We start from the raw sequence: 19,567 nt of genomic DNA, 5'->3' as shown, positions 1-19,567 counted from the left end.
TTCTCTCTCTCTCTCTTCTTTTTTCTCTGGCAGCTTTTCTTCTACACAGTTTTTGTCGAAAGACAGTATGCGGAACCAGAAACCCTAGAAACCAGTCCTAGTACGATTATTTTTCCACCATAAAGCCACCAGACTCAGAGAAACGTCGTCGCTTTCGCCGCCGACTCTGCCGAAATTCAAGCTCTGAATTTTCACCGACAGCTCGCGCCTCTCAAACCCTTATCTGGCAAGAAATCTGTAAAGCTTTCACATCGGATAAAATTCACTCCCGGTCGATTTCCTTTTTGAATTTCAAATTCTGAACACGTCCGGGGAGTAAAATGTCGTCTTTGAGCAGAGAATTGGTGTTTCTGATTCTCCAATTTCTCGATGAAGAGAAATACAAGAGTGCAGTGCACGAGTAAGCTTCTCCTCCTTTATTGTCATCGTTATTTTATTTTGTTATTTTTTCCCGTATAGTTGGTTTTGATTACGGTGTCGTTTTGGTTCTTAGGCTGGAGCAACAGTCTGGGTTCTTCTTCAACGTGAAGTACTTCGAAGAGAAAGCTTTGGCCGGAGAATGGGATGAGGTTGAGAAGTACCTTTCTGGATTTACCAAAGTCGACGATAACAGATACTCCATGAAAATTTTCTTCGAGATCAGAAAGCAGAAGTATCTTGAAGCTCTCGACCGGTACTTCAATTTCCCCCTCACACTCTGTATCTCTACGTGTTATATATGTTTGCTGTTTTTGTTTCATGTTGATTATTTCCTTGGAAATTGAAGAATAAAATTATGTGCTCAGGAATGATAGAGCGAAGGCTTGCGAGATATTAGCGAAGGATTTGAAAGTTTTTTCTACATTCAATGAAGATCTGTACAAAGAAATTACTCAGCTTTTGACTCTTGAAAACTTCAGGTGATTTTAATTTTATTCCCATATATTTTGTGATGAAGTTGGGTATGTTACTTACCCAAAAAAAAAAAAGGATATATGGCGTAGTTTTCTAACAATAAAGAAGAAATCTAGAATTTAAGACGTACCGATGCTGGAATCTTTGTTCACTCAGGGAAAATGAGCAGTTATCGAAGTATGGTGATACTAAATCTGCTCGAGGCATAATGCTTGTAGAGCTTAAGAAACTTATAGAAGCAAATCCTCTTTTCCGAGAGAAGCTTTCTTTTCCCAGTTTGAAGGCGTCCCGCTTGCGAACTCTTATCAATCAAAGGTGAATTTAATGTTTTTGTATGTTCTCATTAATGAATTTTGAATGTCATCTATGCATTGCGGTATTTCTAAGGCAAGATGGATACAATAATCGTTGTCTACAAATGTCATTGGTTCTTTTTTCTACATTGGCTGGTGTAGTGTTTTGTGGCATCGAGTCTGTTGAGGTATATTTGGGTCCTGAAATGTTCACTTATGTTTTATGCAGCTTAAATTGGCAGCATCAGCTTTGCAAGAACCCAAGGCAAAACCCCGACATCAAGACCTTGTTCGTGGACCACACATGTTCTCCTCCAAATGGAGCACGTGCGCCTACTCCGGTCACTCTTCCACCAGGTGCAGCTGTTCCAAAGCCTTTAACTTATGCTCCTCTTGGAGCACATGCAGGAGTAAGATTATAAGTTTCCTCGTGACTCTAAGTTATCAATTATAATGACACTGATTATCTGGTTCTAACATTGGAATGCCTTTTGTTTTGTTATTTTTGCTCAGCCTTTTCCACCAGCTGCAGTGCCTGCGAATGCCAACACTTTAGCAGGATGGATGGTGAATGCCAATCCTTCCTCATCCGTACAATCAGCTGTTGCTGCTGCTTCATCAATACAGGTTCCACCCAATCAAGGTTAGGTCTTTGTTATCTTTGTGGTGGCTATTGTAGCACTTGCAAATATGCTGATAATTAAGACGCCAGGGGTACTTTCTTAAATCTAGTTTTTAATCATACATGTCACCAAGTTTCCAATTGTGGATTACAGTGTCAAATACTGAACTAGTTTGGCATTGTTGAAATGCCTGAGCATCTGTTTTTTTGTGTGCTCAAGGGATGATCAGACAAGACAACCCATACCTCATTCTTTGTTGTCCTCCATTGGTAGAGCTTGTCCGTTTTATTTCTTCTTCATAACAGTTTCAGGTCTGAAGCATCCAAGATCATCTTCAAATGCTCTTGGAACAATAGATTATCAAAGCAATGAACACGAACAATTAATGAAACGTCTGCGCCCCACACAGGCTGTTGATGAGGTATTGTTGTCGACAGCTTAGATATGTTTGTATGCAGCTCTAAGTGCTTTGTTCCAGGTTTCGTGGTTATGATATTTGAATATTTCATTGCCTCTAATTAAGAAAGCTCTTATTTCTCAAGTTCAGGTCTCATATTTTGCTCCTCCCCAACAAACTTCCTGGTCACTTGATGAAGTACCAAGAACCGTAGTTTGTACCATTAATCAAGGGTTGACTGTAACAAGCATGGATTTCCATCCTTCTCATCAGACAGTACTTGCTGGTAAGATTAGATATCAACAGCCCAGAAAGTCAAACTACTGGCGTATAGATATGGAATCATGGCTATCTGAGTTAATATATGTGTTTTGAGTAGTTGGTTGCAGCAATGGTGAAGTTACTCTGTGGGAAGTTGGGCTGCGAGAGAAACTGGTATCGAAGCCATTCAAGTTGCATGATATGGCTGCTTGTTCTGTGCCATTCCAGGTCTAGATCTCATCATTGAGTTGAAAACCTTTAATTTACCTTTTTTATTTCCATGTTTAAATGTTGATTTGCTTGTAAAATATGTTTAAACATGTGTTTTACATATGCCTTGAAGATTACCTTTGGTTTTAAACACACAGTTTAGTAACGTAGAGTTCCTTACAGGCTGCTATTGTCAAAGATTCATCCATATCTGTCAGTCGTGTATCATGGAGTCCTGATGGAAATTTGATTGGTATGTCTAGTAAAATAACTCAATCATCAATTGGTGAACATTCATGTTTCTTTACAGTGCTTCTGTTGTTGTTGCAGGGGTTGCATTTAGCAAACATTTGATACACTTGCATTCTTACAAGGGGCCAAATGATCTACGGCAGCTTTTGGAGGCATGTTTTTTCATTTTTTTTTTTCATTTATTTATTTTTATTTTATTTTTTATATATTTATCCAATAGAACATTATTTGCAATGGCAGACTGACAATTTGCACTAAGCTGTCTTACAGATTGATGCTCACGTTGGTGGTGTGAATGACTTGGCATTCTCACACCCAAACAAGCAATTGTGTGTTGTAACTTGTGGAGATGATAAATTAATAAAGGTAAGGACTAGAATAAAAATCGGCTAGTGAATATATTTATTTTTAGCTTGATGAGTATTTTCTTTCCTCTGAATTTTAAGAAATTTGGCAGGTTTGGGATTTGTCTGGAAGAAGACTTTTTAACTTTGAAGGTCATGAAGCACCTGTTTATTCCATTTGTCCTCACCAAAAAGAAAATATTCAGGTAAGACAATCATTTGCTCAATGTTTAGATGAAATTATCATGTCTGGCAAAGATAAGAGATCATCTTTGAGGAATGATCTTAATGTTTTCTTTGTTCTGGTTCTACAATTTTACTGCAATCCTGGTGATTGGTTGAGAAAACATCAGCTGTATAATGGTATTACTGTATATTACAGAATGGCAGAAGTAACAATAACCAACTTTTTGCATCCACTTAATTTGTATTCCTACAGGGTACAACAGCTTGACAGATAATGGAATAACGGTGTTGTGATTTTGATTTTGTTTCATGTCTTGAATCCTATCTATAATATTATTAGAACCAACAAAAACAGACAAACATATCTTAGACAAGAAACTGGTTCCATTGCTCATATTTGAAGCTTGTTGTTGCATTAAAGATGCATTCCCCTCATCTCTTGTTTTCTATTCATGTTTCTGCAGTTTATATTTTCAACTGCTGTTGATGGGAAAATTAAGGCTTGGTTGTATGATCTTATGGGCTCCAGGGTTGACTATGATGCACCTGGACAGGGGTGCACTAGAATGCTCTACAGTGCTGATGGAAGCAGGTAAGTCAATAAAGAGCCACATTTTAGTAGCAATAAGTTGGTTTTTTTATTTTTTATTTTCTGTGCTTATCATAAGTGATATAGGACTTATATCTACTTTCTGAAAAAGATTCATGAGTTGCATCTGTCCTCTCTCAAATTTCAGACTATTCTCTTGTGGAACAAGTAAAGATGGTGACTCTTTCCTAGTTGAATGGAATGAAACTGAAGGAGCAATAAAGAGGACATATTCTGGATTTAGAAAGAAATCTGCTGGTGTTGTGCAATTTGACACGACAAGAAATCATATTTTGGCTGCTGGTGAAGATTACCAGATAAAGTTTTGGGATACAGACAATACCAATGTTCTCACTAGTACGGATGCTGACGGTGGGCTTCCAGTAAGTATTTGTATATACAGCTTTTTGTTAGAAGATACATTTAGTTTTTGAATAGTACTACTCATAACATCACCAATGTGATGCTCAAGTAAAACTACTAATGTGGAACACTTGTATTCAAGGTTATGGTTTATTTTTTAATTTCAATTTTTTTTTATAGCTAATGCATGTTTGTTATATTAGTGGTGTTACGGGGGTGTTACACTGATGGTGTTACATGTAGCATTACTCTTGGGGCATATTTGAACACTTGGGGTATTTCAGAATTTTATGAATATTAGTGAATGGTTTGAGTGAAGATGTTTTATTGGAGTTTGGGAAAGGAGATAGAAAAAGTTAAATAAAAATATTATAAAGTTAAAAAATTGTTCAAATATAATTTTTTAATATTATTTCTATTTTGAAGTTTGTAAAAGTTGTATTGATTTTTGTGTTTTGTTTTGAAGTTTGTAAAAGTTATATTGTTTTTTGTGTTTGAATAATGATTAGGTAATGATTAGATGAAAAAATTGAAAAATTGAAAAATTGAAAATTTGACATTGAAAAGTGTTTTGTGTTTGAGTGATGTTTGAGAATGAATTTATGAGAAATGTTGAGAATTTTGTGTCCAAACAGCCCTTAGTTTTTTATGTTCATTCTTTATTATCATTATTGGGACAATTTTTTTTTTTTGATAAGTATCATTATTGGGACAACTACAGGCTCTTCCTCGCTTGAGATTCAATAAGGAGGGAACTCTTCTTGTTGTTACAACGGCACACAATGGGTTCAAGATTCTTGCAAATGCTGATGGTCTCAGAACCTTGAGAACAATGGAAAGTCGTTCTTATGAAGCATCCAGGGCACCTATTGAGATGAAGGTTGTTATCTTCCACCCACATGCCAACACACACCCTTCTCTTTTGCATGATGTATTTGTGCTCAGAATTTGGTTTGTTGAATGTTCATGGATCAGGTATCTGGTTCTTCTATGGTTGGAAATATCAACCCAGTTGTAGCTAAGGTGGAACGTGTGGACAGAAGCTCTCCTGCTAGGCCTACTCCGATCCTTGTATGGCATCTTAATGGCATAAGTCAAATACTGGGGTTTTCTTTGGAAAGCTTAATTATAATATAGTGACAATTAGTTAATGGTTATTGATAGGCTGGAACAAACTGGCAATAGTTAATTAGAACTTCTTCTTCATCTTCTTTCTTTTATATTTATATAGGTAAAATTGGGAATTGAACTTGACCTATGACCTCATCTCCACTCATTGTTCATGGGTAGGAGATGCCATTTGGTCCAAAGACTTGCCTTCTAGCAAATAGATTTGATACCTGTAGTTGAATGCTATAGTTTAGTTGTCTTCTCAAGGTATTCATTTTTTTCCGTTGCCTTTAATAATGATTGTTTTTTTTTTTTTCCGTAGAATGGAGTAGATCCTATCAGTAGAAGCATGGAAAGGCAAAGAAGTTTAGATGATGTATCTGATAAATCCAAGCCTTGGGAACTGGTCGAAATTGTTGAACCTGTTCAGTGTCGAGCCATTACTTTGCCAGATAGCATAGATCCTGCTAAAAAGGTTATGTTGTAATTTCTTATTTCTATACGCATTTTAATTTTTTGAGAGTATAATATTGATCTCATGCCACCAAGTTTATTATCTAAAAATAGTCTCATTTGCTTTAAGGTTGCTCGACTTCTTTACACGAATTCTGGTATTGGCATCCTGGCACTTGGTTCAACTGGAGTCCAGAAGCTTTGGAAATGGAGCCGTTGTGAACAAAACCCAAGTGGAAAGGTGATGGCTTTTTACCTCTTAAAGTATCAGAACTTCTATGCATATACATGATGCACGATTGCTTAAGTTCCTGTTATGCTGTGAGGCATACATACATACATACATACATATATATATATATATGTAAGTGCTGTATGTTTTAGCATAATTTGTGTAGAACACTTGTTTTAAATTGCCATGAAATATTTCTGATTCCTTGTTGGGTTTGTAGGCCACTGCCAGGGTTGTTCCACAACATTGGCTGCCAAGCAGCGGTCTTGTTATGACTAATGATGTTCCAGAGAATTCTGAAGAAGCAGTTCCATGTGTGGCACTCTCAAAGAATGATTCATATGTAATGTCTGCCTGTGGGGGGAAAGTTTCACTGTTTAATATGATGACGTTTAAGGTAAATTACTGATAAGGAAAAATTAAGGTAAATTAGTAGCAAATGTGTGTATTGGATTGGATTTTAGAATACCGTAAGCTTTTTTTGTGAGCTTTATATGTTTTCATTAATTTTGTTACCACCAACAAAGTATTTATATGGGTCAAAATCACTTTATTTGCAGGTGATGACTACTTTTATGCCACCTCCACCGGCCTCAACCTTTCTTGCTTTTCATCCTCATGATAATAACATCATAGCAATTGGAATGGAGGACTCAACCATTCACATTTACAATGTTAGGGTGGACGAGGTAATTAGTATAAGCATTTTCTTATGTCCGATGTTGTGGATTTGAATTCTGTTGATTGTCATGAGATGTTAACTCCTTTGCTGTTAGGTCAAAACAAAACTGAAAGGTCACCAGAAGCACATCACTGGTTTAGCTTTTTCCACCAGCCTGAATGTCCTGGTTTCATCAGGGGCTGATGCTCAGGTATTTTGCACCAATGATTCTTCTTCTTTGTCTTTTTTTTTTGCTTGTTTATGATTTTGTTCCATGTAAGTTGGGGTGGTTGTCTAATGTGCTTCAAAACTAACGGACTGAGCTTTTAGATCAATAAAGTTCTGTTTGTGCTGGGACACGTGTTGGTTTTCAAAAAGAATTATTTCTAAAAAAAATTGTTCATGGATATGTCCTTAGGCCTTGTTTAGTTACACAGATGAGATGAGATGAGAAATTTGTGAATAGTAGTGAGATAATTTGTGAATAGTAGTGAAATGGTTTGAGTTAAGATTTTTATAGGGTTTTGGGAAATGAGAGAAAAAGTTGAACAAAAAAATTATAAAGTTAAAAAGGGTTAGAATATATATTTTTAATATTATTTTTTGTTTTAAGATTTGAAAAAGTTGAATTATTTTTTGTGTTTTGTTTGGAAGTTTGAGAAAGTTGTACTGATTAGGTAATGATCAGATGAAAAAGTTGAAAAGTGGAAAATTTGAATTTGAAAAATGTTTCTGTTTGAATGGTGTTTGGATGCTGAGATGAGATGGTTTGAAAGGTTTGTGAAACCAAATCAGGCTTTAGACTGGCCTGAATATTGATGCACTCTCTGAGACGTAAGATTTTGATGGTTTGATATTTTTTATATCCTCTTGTACTTGTCCCAGTGTTACTCTTCATGGAATTCATCAAGTGTTATCTTTTCAATGAATTCCTTTTTATAGCTTTGCTTCTGGAACACTGAATCCTGGGAGAAGAGGAAATCAATTACAATTGAACTGCCTGCTGGAAAGGTGCCTGTTGGTGACACTCGAGTGCAGTTCCACTCTGATCAAATCCACGTGTTGGTATGCCATGAGACCCAGCTAGCAGTGTATGATGCTTTGAAGATGGAATGGATTCAACAGGTAAACTCTTTTGCTTAGAAGCAATCTATGTTCATTGGTTAGTGGGAAACAACTATTTGACATGTTCTTAAACTGCAGTGGGTGCTACAAGATGTATTATCTGCACCTATATCGTGTGCATCATATTCCTGCAATAGCCAACTAGTTTATGCTACTTTCACTGATGGTAATGTTGGAGTTTTTGATGCCAATAACCTGAAATTGAGATGTCGAATTGCTGCATCCGCATACCTCTCACATGCATCGTCAAACAGGTATGCCTTTGTACTGCACTACCGAACTACCAATGCAGTATTATTTATTTGGTGATATGGTAGGACCTATGTTTCGTGCATTTACATATTTCTACTCATGCAAAATGCATGTTTAAGAGAAAAATAAGGCACCGTTTAGTGATGATTAATAGCATTTTCCTACAGTTGCTTTGCTGGACTAACAACATGTCATATTATTTTGTGATATTTGTGTTTAATTTCATTTATGTATCACTTTGTGACAGCCAAACTCTATTCCCCCTAGTCCTTGCTGCACATCCCCAGGACCCAAATCAATTTGCTGTTGGACTTACCGATGGATGTGTTAAAGTTATTGAGCCCTCAGATTCCGAGGGGAAGTGGGTAGCGGCAGTGCCTGTTGATAATGGTATGCAGAATGGCAGGACAGCTTCATCTTCCACTACTAATGCTGCTGCTTCCGAGCAGCTCCAAAGATGAAAAAACGTGTGCATTCCAAAGTCCTCATTTATTTGTTATTCATGTATAATATAACATTAGTTGGTTGGCATTTCACATATGCCTCACCAAATGAGTGAGCATAGGAAAATGGGTTAAGGGAACATAAATTTGTGTACATTATATGGATTTGGTCTGACAGAATAGATATTTAATTATTTCTTACAATGTTAAATCACTTTTCTGCCTATTCACTTATTCAGCAGTTTGCTTCTGTTGGTTGTGCGTGTTTGTGCAAATTGAATACTCAAAATTTGGAATTGCAGAAAAGGAGTAAGAAGTCTATATTTCTTATTTTAGTTTGAAGAAAAAAAAAAGAAAATAGTTCATTTTTCTTGTTCCTCTCTCTTTTGTTGTATTTATTATGCTCAATCCTAACATTTTCTTTTTCTTGTTTAATTCCCATCTTTTTGCCCACCTTACTCGGTTCAGTATAGGGCAAATTTTGATAGACAGGTGTTGATTAGGAGAAATTTTATTTGCAGTCTTGAGTGAGGGACTGCATGTGTAGTTCCATTGATAAATAGAGTAAAAGGAGAAAAAATATCATTTTAAAAAAGATATTATTGTAATTTTTAATTTTTTTTTTAAATATAATTGTATAGACTTGCATGAGCAGTCTCTATTTGAAAATTGTACGTAGACTAACTCATTGATTAGATGGGAGTTTAGTGTAGAACATTAAAGAGGTTTTGATTGTAAGGGTATCTTATAGACCATAGGTTGAAAGGCAACGGGTAAATTTTGCAGGTTTCCATTTTCGGTTGGAACTTGGAATTGAAAAGTAAGTACTCCAGTGCACCAATGGTGCTGTGCTTCCCACCATCTCTTTAGGGACAATCGGGGGGATAAGGGTGGGGATAATTGCTGAGTTCAGGAATAGAAATAGGAGGGCTCAGTCTCAACAGAGGCAGCTAAGTTACAACAGGAACTAGTTTGGTTTAGAAGTTGCACCTATTCTCTGCTTATTCTTATCCTCTTTTTTTTTTTTTTAAACTGCTTATTCTTATCTTATTTCTAGTATGCGCATCACAATCAAGTTATGGTAAAAGCTCCTGTCTCGTTTGTTTCATCTTATCTAATTATTATAATTTTATCAAATTTTTATATAAAATAAAATAAATAATTCAATTTTTTCAAATCTCAAAATAAAAATAATATTAAAAAAATATATACTAATAATATTTCATTCAGATTTTAACTTTGATATCAACCAATCTCATCTGATTTACGAAAATAAATGAAGAGACGTGCTGTAGTAACGATAGTTCTTTTGAGCCCAAGAAAAGGAGTTGAAAGGACAAATATATGGTTAAGGTAATGTAGTGCAATCGATTGATGATAAGAAAATTACTTGGGAGGAATCCTACAAAAGTGACTTTTAACATGTTGATGTGCCTGTCAGTTTTGTTTTGACTTAAATTTTTATGTTAAGACTTTTTGATAATCCAAGACTGATATATTATCATTACCAAGTTAGCATGTAAACTTGCATTTTATTATAAAAAAAAAAAACTTGCATAGACGGAGCGATTGTTTCAAAGATAAACCCTATTAAACAGATCATACGTACGGACATCCCCACCCATTTGTTGTGCCCAACGAACTCATCAAAACTCGATCCTTTGGTGTGTGCCATGAACTGCATCTTTCTTAGTACATATTTTGTGTACATCTATGACAATCTATTATGTACTACATAATACTCCACGAAACTGGTAGTTGAGTTTCTCTGGAAATGGAAATGTACGGAATGCAAATGCAAATTGCATTGTCCCTAATATGGTATGGGAATTTTGGAGGAGTCTCTCTCTCTCAGTTTCAGGCAGGACTGGTGCAACAATGAGCCTTCTGTATGAGTTGGCATAAACAATCTCAATCACTGTTTTGTCAAATCACATTGCAAACTTGAACAGTACTTGGATGATGATTTTGAAAATGCCAAATCTAATTTTATGGCTGAAATCGAGGACCCTTTTAACCTTCAAAGTCAGATCGATCTACACCCGAAACTCTTTTTTTTTTTTTTGTGATTATTGAAGAAAACAAGTGCCAGCCACGTGTTACTTCACTAGAAGACGTTTGGTTATTAATCGGATGTTTTGGGTTTGAATATTGATTTTGGTCAAGAACTTACACTAGAAATTATGATAAACAGGAACTTGGACAGACTCCTACATTTGATTTAAGTCTGGGCTCTGGACACTTCTGTTAGTAAGTAAACAAACCCAAGTTTCATCAACAGAAAAAAGACTTGCATGGAGTTGGGATACGGACCCAACAGAAATACAAGAGCAAAAAGCAGCAAAAGATTGAGCCATACAAGCCCCACAAGTACTACAAAATTATCAAACATGATGAGCCAAGATGTCCAAAACTAGGCTGTGTCTCCAAGACTTTTCGTTGCATTCCAACGCTTAAAAGATCATTGGGGAAGGTGGGATCCCGGATTTTTGTGTCTGCTTAGCTGCATTTAGCCGTTCACAGTTCACACTGCCCGACATCGATGTTCACTCCAACGTCAAAAGTAGGATATTTCTGCAATCAACGACTTGTGGTAGCGACATAAAAGCTAGCTAGCTTCTTGTGCGTACATTCACCAAACAACATTATTTCTTCGGTAAAAGGGCTTCATGTCCAACTTCTATTCCCTTTTTTTTTTTTTTCCTCTCTTTTTTCTTCTGTTTGTCTCGTAATTCGCCATCGTACTTCTTTATTGTCAGTGCTGCTCTCTGCAGTTTCCATCATAAAAGCTCCAACCCTAGCCTTAAATTTCTTCGTCTGTTCGAAGATTGCTATCCATTTCTGTCTTGAGATCGTGGGACGGACTCACCAAATTGAAGCTGTGGGCAAAGTTTTGAAAATAATATTTTTTTTTCTCATGCACACGTTATTGTTTGTTTTTTTCTCTTGTGATTTTCAGAAATTATGGGGGTTGAAGCCCCAAGCTGAAGGATGGTTCCGCCCCTATTGAGATATGTACAAATCTCCAGAGTTGGCAAGTGGTAAAAATCTTGAACCCGGAGGTATGCTCGTTCAAATTTTTGTAAGTGTAAACCATCTTTAAAGATTATAGAATTAAGAGATTTTTCTTTTGAATGATATGAATTGCACTTGCGAGAAACTCCTTATAAAAAATTTGTATTCTCTCGAATTAGTTGAGACACTATTCTTAAATACTCGCACAAAAAAAAAATATATATATATATATATATAATAAGAAAATAACTTTCGAATAAGATGGATTATGACACTATTGAAACTCCTCAATAATTCAAGCAGATCTTTATTATTCATCATCTCCACATATTAAACATCACATTTTTTATTTTATTTTAATTTTTTTTTTTGGTTTTATTCTTCTTAAACTTATTGAATTTTTCTACTCATCATCCATATATCACATATTTGATAAGAGAAAAAAAAATATGATGTGTGGTATGTGAAAATAATAAATAAAATTTTTTAATTCAAGTAACAACCACAGCAAGCTGCCAAACTCTTTCATTTCCTTCAACTCCGCCCTTTTCCACTCTTTAACCGTCTTCATCTTCGAGCATGGGGTCTACCTAAATCCATTCCTCCTTGTTTAATCTCTCGTATCTCTCATTACATTAATGTTCACTTCAATATCGACAATTTTTAATGGAATTCATAAATTTAATACAAAGTTGATACAAGTGTTAGGATTCAATGTAATAGCGTTTAGATTAAAACGAGCCAATATAAGTCTTTCATCATGATATTAATATTTTTATTTTTATTTTTTGAATAATTATAAAACCATATTTATAAGTTATGATGATGTTTGATGAATAGACTTATCATATCATTTTTGGAATCCAATCTTGTTTTTGTGTTATTTTTGCTGTTTCTAAAGCTATGTGGTATATATGCCGATACGTGGCATTCCACTTGACACTCCTGTATAACTGAATTTATAAAAGATCCCATTTTTGTACTTTTTTTAGGTTCCGTTTGATTGTTGGACTCTATTGATATCAATTTAGTTAAGTTTAATTTTAAATCGAGTCTAATATATAAATACTCAATTCTCAAATTATTAAACTCATATTAATTCAAAACATCTTTATACCTAGAACTAACAACTTTTTTCAATTCAATATCTCTTTACACGCGAGATTCACAATTCATTTTTAAAATTTCTATAAAGAGTCCTGCTACGGGTCCCGAATTCGAGATTCAAAAATTGTCCTGAAAAGAGCAAATTTTTTTCTTTTTTTTTTTCATATATTTTTTTAATCATCATAAATATTTAAAAAATAAAAAATAAAAAATTCATAATATTATTAAAAAATATTTTTTAATCATTCGGTAAAAAGAAAAAAAAAGTCCCATTCGGGACATTTTTTGGGTTCCGAATTCGGGATCCAAAGTATTTTTCTTTTATAAATATATCAAAACTCATTTTAATATTTAAACATATTAAATTCATCTTAAATGGGCGTCATAAAACTTACTATACTATCTTGACTCATTATTATTCATAAAGAACTCAACTCATTTCAACTCAACTTAACATACAATCGCAGTCTCGATGATACCTTGTTTATTTTTAAAAAACTTTTCAACTCATCTCATCTAATCATTATAATTTTTTTAAATTTTAATATAAAATAAAATAAAATAATTTAATTTTTTTTAAATTTTTTAAAAATAATTTTTAAAAAATATATTTTAATAATATTTTATTTTATTTTTTTATTTATCTTACACAACAAAACAAACGTGGGTAATTGGATTGTTGCCATAGGATCCGTTTGTCTTTAAAAAAAAATATTAGTAGAAGGATAGATTACGTGGCAGAATTCGGACCATCACCTAGGGACCCACGAGAGATCCTGATCAGGTGTGTTGTCTTGTGTTATGTTCTGTCAAAAGACAAAGTGATTGATGCCAGGCTGGCAACTTTCGACATGATTGAGGTGGCCCACATCCCCCTCTCTCTCTCCCTGTCTGCTCTGTCAATCCACATGCGGTCTCAATGCCCTATGCATCCTCCACTTATTTTTATTCCATCCTTTATTCTCCCATCACCCCAAGTTTCACGCATTCTCCCCGTACCACCCTCGACATCACTCCACGTGTCAAAATAGTATAAATTTATATAAATATTTAATATTATTTCTATTAAATGATTTTAATTTAGTCGAATTAATGGGATTGTTCTCTCATTTTCTTTTTTGTCCTTACACTCATCAATTCATAACAAATGTAAGCAAGCATAACCACTATTCCCTCGCTGACAATCAAAGGCTCTGTTGGGCCGTTCTCTCTCTCTCTCTCTCTCTCTCTCTCTGATATGGGGCCGTTTCAAACAATTCTGTCGGCGAGAGACGTTATTAATCATATTGGAAGGAAGAAATAATTATCAATTTAGTGGCTAATTAATATCGTATTCTCTTTGCACTTTGCTGAGCTTGATTTCCGCTTCTGTGCATGGAAAGCTGTCATTTTTTTCCCTTAAAAAAACAATGCTACTGTTGTTTTCCCTGCCATTTATAAGCATTGGTTTTTAGTGTCATTTACATAATCAATGCGGATAATAAGCACCCATACAAACTATACTTGCAGAGAGCTCCCCTGTTTTTGTGGGTGCTTCCTCCTCTTCGTCTCCTCCTTACCCTGCTCCTTTTTTTCTCCATCCTTCTGCTGCTGTTTTGTTCTTTTCCGGTGTTTGGGCTTCACCGTCTGTTCTTTGTCTCTTAGGTCAGTGACTGCTCCCAAGGCTTTTGTCCCATGAAGATGCTAGTAAGTACGTTTCTTTTTTCTGGGTTTGTTGTATTTTTCCCTTCATATTTTTTCCATTTTTGCCAAATCTGGTGCTTCAGAACTCCTTTGTTTTGTTTTGGTTTGATTAATTGCCCACACATTTTTTTTTCTAGTTTTTCTATATCTGTGTTGACTGTTGCAGATTCTTCTTGCTTTCGTCAATAGCTCTGAAGGAGGTGTTCGATTTAAGTTAAATCTATCAGTCTTTCTATGTGTGCAATCTCAAATCTCTTTCATTTTTTTTTCTAAGATTGCTTTTTGATGGATAATCTTTGATATAATCAAAGTTTGTCACTTCTAAGGAATGCAGATTTTTTCCAGTTTACTCGTTTACGAACTTCTCAAATTATTAAGTAGTTCAGAGTTAGTTAATTTCTGTCTTTTCGGTGGAGAAACGCAGATTACATTCGTATGTCGTAGTGACAATTCAATGGGCAGCAGATTCTACCTGCATAATGTATTTCTGTGGGTTTCATGAGAATTGATTAATTCACTCTGGAATTTGTATTGATTCTTTCTCATTTTTTCTTGATAAATAATCGAAGCATTGATTGATTCTCTTTCATGTAACTGATTTGTAGGTTGTTTGAAATCCTCCAATGGTGTCCATTTGATCCAATTCTTCATTTTTGTTTGTGCTTGTGCACCTTATCTTCTCATTTCCGTTTTGAATTGCGTGTTAGTAATTAAAATCTCTTGCTTGTAGAAATTCTTCTGAGAATCGATTGCTTCCCATTTTATTTTGCTGCCTTGCAGGTGGCATTGCTCTTGCTGCTGGCATTTAGCAATGCTGTCAAAACGAAGGGAGAAGAGAGTGATGGACAGTGTGATCACAAGCTGACGTTGGAGCCGAGACCACATAGCGTGTCCATCTTGGAGTTTGGTGCTGTGGGAGATGGTAAAACATTGAATACCCTAGCCTTCCGGAATGCCATTTTCTATCTCAAGTCCTTTGCTGATAAGGGTGGTGCTCAGCTTTATGTGCCACCGGGAAGGTGGCTTACAGGAAGCTTCAATCTTACCAGCCACCTTACACTCTTCTTGGAAAAAGGTGCTGTCATTCTTGGATCTCAGGTAATTTTCTGCCCGTCCCTTTTGCACCACATGTTTATCATTTCTGTCTTATTGGTTTCTGCACCAGTTTGAAGATATTGTGCAAGAAATACTTCTAACAATATTAGTAATTTCTTTTGCTAAGGACCCATCTCATTGGGAAGTTGTTGAACCATTACCATCATATGGAAGAGGGATGGATCTTCCTGGAGGAAGATATCGAAGCTTGATAAATGGATACATGTTACACGACGTGGTGATTACAGGTATATCTAACTTAAAGTTTCTTTTTGCCATTTTTGAATATGTTTTCTATGTAAGCTGTGCCTCATTTAGACATCCTTTGTTTGCTGCATTAGGTGATAATGGAACCATTAATGGGCAGGGCTCGGTTTGGTGGGATTGGTATAGTGGTCATTCTTTGAATTACAGCCGTCCTCATCTTGTGGAGTTTATAGCGTCTGAATATGTTGTAGTTTCAAATCTTACTTTCTTGAATGCCCCTGCATATAACATCCATCCAGTCTATTGCAGGTATTTATAAAAGCCCTAGCTACTCGTACAAGTCCTTTCTCTAAAATATAAGTTTATTTCCTAACAATTGGAGGGATTTGAGTTTATATTTGTTGGATTCAATGCAGTAATGTGCATGTTCTAAATGTCTCCATCTCTTCTCCTCCTGGTTCCCCCTACACTCTTGGCGTAGTCCCAGGTCAGTAATGATATTTGACTCGCCACTTTTGGTTTCTTGTGAGAAAAATGAATTCAGATGTAAATGCTGCTTACTCTCACATCAACTGCCTTTTCTTCATAAGTCTATATCTGGTCCACCTGGCCTTTTCTACTGTGTTAATTATAGAAAGCTATAACTTACAGAATTTTATAAAATTTTGTTGCGCCAGAAAACCCAGAGCGGTTGTGATGTTATCTTATCCCGATTCTTAGGTGAGAACTGGGAAAATATAAGTAGATTGAAACATTTGAATATGTTTCCTCTTTATTTGAACCGTATCTTGTAACTCCGAGCTCTGTTTGGGATGATATCATCTAACCATTTGAAGAAGCATTGTAAATTTGTTGTGATGTTAAGGTCGTATTAAGGTCTCACAGTCCATAATCTGAAATTACATGTCAGTCACTATCTGTTTGCTCCTTTAGTTGATTTACAATCCCCCTTTCTCTCTCTCTAGCATGCATTTGGGGTTCCTCTTTTTTGTTTCAAAATGAATGAATACATGAGAAGATATTTGCTCAGACACATTTATATTCTGTTGTGCTTTCAGATTCTTCTGATAATGTGTGCATAGAGGATTGTATCATTGACATGGGCTATGATGCCATTGCCCTCAAGAGTGGTTGGGATGAGTATGGCATTGCTTATGGGAGACCCACCACTAATGTTCACATCAGAAAGGTCCACCTAAAATCATATTCAGGCTCTTCCCTTGCTTTTGGTAGTGAGATGTCTGGTGGCATTTCTGACGTGCATGTTGAGCAGGTCCACCTGTACAACTCGTTTAGCGGCATTGTGTTTAGAACCACCAAGGGCAGAGGTGGATACATCAAGAGAATAATTATATCAGATGTTGAAATGGAAAACATCTACCTGGGATTTGCTGCCACTGGTCAGTGCGGATCCCATCCAGACAACAACTATGATCCTAATGCTCTCCCTGTTTTAGATCAGATGACCTTGAAGGATGTGATTGGAACAAATATCACAATTGCTGGAAGCTTTACAGGGATAGAAGAATCTCCTTTTACTTCCATTTGTCTATTCAATGTCTCCTTATCGATTAGTTCTGGATCTCCTACTTCCTGGGTATGTTCCAATGTTTGTGGGTTTTCGGAGTCTGTGCTCCCCGAAGCTTGCCCTGACCTTCAGAGCTCAAATCCAAAGCCTTCCTCAGCTTGCCTTTCCCTCCTGCATGTAAATGGAAAAGCCGCTTTCTTATGATACCATCCCTCCATTAGTCCATACTACAATCATATTTTTCAGCCCTACCTTACCATGAGGAAAAAACTGAAAGTTCGTCTACCATTTACCATTTCAAGTTAGGCCACATTCTTTCCAATAAGTCACATGTCTACACTATTTTGTTTCTTCATCCCCTATATTTGCATTCATGCATGATGCGATGTGCATCTTTTTTGTACAGCTTCATTTCTTCATTCATGTGTAAGGAAATTTTTGATAGTAGCGGTGCAGAGGTAATCCGATGCTGTTAGTAGTGCAGTTTAATTTCATTGTAAAATGTTTATTTTAATGTGGAGTGACATATCAAGTGAGATGGAAAATATGAAAGGAAAATTCTAGAGGATCCATGTGAGATTGGAATAAAGGGTTTTGGGTTATCATGGTTAAGATAGAATGTATGAGTTTTTTCACTTTTTACTTCTGTATTCCGTTAATATTATTTTGTTTTATTGGCCATTGTCTTCCCCCCACCCCCCTCGATAGAATGTCCAATGTGATATTGTTCCCAGTTGTGACTCAGACTGGAAAATAGAACCGCAAGTCCTGAAAAAGCTTTACAAAATCTAGGCGTTTTAAAGGAACATGTAACGGCGACTTTTATGTCAAGGAGACATTTCGCCTTTACAAAAGGGTGAAAAAGTCGAAAACTTTTTTTTTTTAAAGAAAAATTCTATTTGCAAGTCGGTCTAAAAATGCATCCTTCATATCTTGACTCTTGGGAAGATTTGGATTAAAAAACCTTTTGATTTATTTAATCTTATCTAATCATTACAATTTTATTAAATTCTTACACAAAATATAATAAATAATTTAACATTTTCAAATCTTAAAATAATAATAATATTAAAAAATAATATTATAATAATATTTTATTCAACTTTTTGATCTCATCTCAATTTGGTTACCGGCTTGGCCCTGATGAACAGTTCTAACCAGAAGACGGTAAGCTGTGTGTTGAAAAGGAGGATTCGTTTTTTCAACATAGGTAAAATACTCCAACAAAAACATGGGCATGGAAATGGGTTTGGGTTTTCTTTTGCCTTAATATTCCACCATCTGTGACATGCTTAAATCATGTGTTCTTCATCCAGATTACCAAACCCAGAAGGGTTGCCATCCAAACACAGTTTTTTGCAATATCTGGTCTTTTGCAACTTGTGATAACACAGTTTTTAACTTTACATCCTTTCATCAATGCAGTATTATCTAATGAATTTGTTGATGCTTAAATGAACTCTTCATGCTCTTTTAACAGACCGACAGGGATTCACAAAACGAAACTCACATTTTGGCGTATGATAGCCAAATCAATGAAAGTGAACTAAATTTCTTTTTGGAGAAGAAGATGAGGAATCTGAATAAAGCAGCGATGACAATAGCTAGGTGCATTGTATCATAAGAGGAAAATACTTTTATAAGAACAATATTCTTTTGCTTTATATATTACTTGTTCTAGAAGTTCATAAATTTAGTAGGCAAACATGATTGATTGACATTTTTTTGGTCAAGGTTTGTTGAGGCACTTGGAGCTCGACATTAAGGTTTCTTCAATACACCCTTATGTTGGTAGAGCTGCTCAAATTTGTGGATGAGAAACTATTTTATTATGTCGTATGGGTTGTGCATTTCTAGCAGTTTAACGAGGAATCAAGACAGAGGCTTAACATGTTGCAGGATGTACATCAATTTGCACGTGGTATACTGAAGGTGCCTTTATTAACTGCGGCTTCAACCTTTCAATGGCCAGGCTCTCTCCCTGTCCTTATTGCCTACAATTTTGTCGGTCTAGTTTTCCTCCTTGCTCATGGGGAGGGGATTTGGGTTAAGTTTAGAATTTCCAGTCAAGTGTTATTCTTTTTGTTCTTTATTAATTTTTGCCTGTAATTTTTACCGGGGCACAGTTTTGTAAGCATATATTCGGTATCATTTCTGAAAGGCCAAGCAATTTTGTTAAAAACATGCGCTTGCCTGTTTTGATCCTTTATTCTGCTTCTTCCATTTTTCAAAATGTATCATGCA

The 19,567-nt window shown here is 35.5% G+C and overlaps 2 protein-coding genes across 3 annotated transcripts; both read left to right on the top strand.

Moving 5' to 3' along the window:
• LOC108994795 (topless-related protein 2) lies at positions 1-8,922 on the top strand. Its single transcript, XM_018970154.2, has 25 exons — positions 1-400; positions 494-673; positions 786-899; positions 1,051-1,209; positions 1,417-1,597; positions 1,701-1,830; positions 2,116-2,231; positions 2,358-2,493; positions 2,587-2,696; positions 2,862-2,931; positions 3,009-3,082; positions 3,201-3,296; positions 3,388-3,480; positions 3,925-4,052; positions 4,198-4,432; positions 5,134-5,292; positions 5,388-5,483; positions 5,845-5,997; positions 6,106-6,216; positions 6,428-6,604; positions 6,768-6,896; positions 6,984-7,079; positions 7,811-7,993; positions 8,072-8,247; positions 8,493-8,922. Exons 1-25 carry the CDS (start codon positions 321-323, stop codon positions 8,704-8,706), a joined length of 3,396 nt encoding a protein of 1,131 aa, XP_018825699.1. The 5' UTR covers positions 1-320; the 3' UTR covers positions 8,707-8,922.
• Positions 8,923-14,054: 5,132 nt separating this feature from the next.
• LOC108994790 (probable polygalacturonase) lies at positions 14,055-17,982 on the top strand. Of its 2 annotated transcripts, XM_018970149.2 has the most exons (7): positions 14,055-14,336; positions 14,455-14,496; positions 15,274-15,591; positions 15,716-15,836; positions 15,930-16,104; positions 16,212-16,282; positions 16,854-17,982. In XM_018970149.2, the coding sequence occupies exons 2-7, from the start codon at positions 14,485-14,487 to the stop codon at positions 17,525-17,527; spliced, it is 1,371 nt and encodes a 456-aa protein (XP_018825694.1). In that variant the 5' UTR covers positions 14,055-14,336; positions 14,455-14,484; the 3' UTR covers positions 17,528-17,982. The 2 variants fall into 2 exon arrangements, with proteins under 2 accessions (XP_018825694.1, XP_018825693.1); XM_018970148.2 differs by having other exon boundaries at positions 14,055-14,496.
• Positions 17,983-19,567: the final 1,585 nt, after the last annotated feature.

This window comes from Juglans regia, chromosome 12 (genome assembly GCF_001411555.2).
Source record: "Juglans regia cultivar Chandler chromosome 12, Walnut 2.0, whole genome shotgun sequence".
Taxonomy (NCBI): Eukaryota; Viridiplantae; Streptophyta; class Magnoliopsida; order Fagales; family Juglandaceae; genus Juglans; species Juglans regia.
The sequence above is the reverse complement of the archived record's forward strand: the minus strand, read 5'-3'. Positions and strand labels throughout refer to the sequence as shown.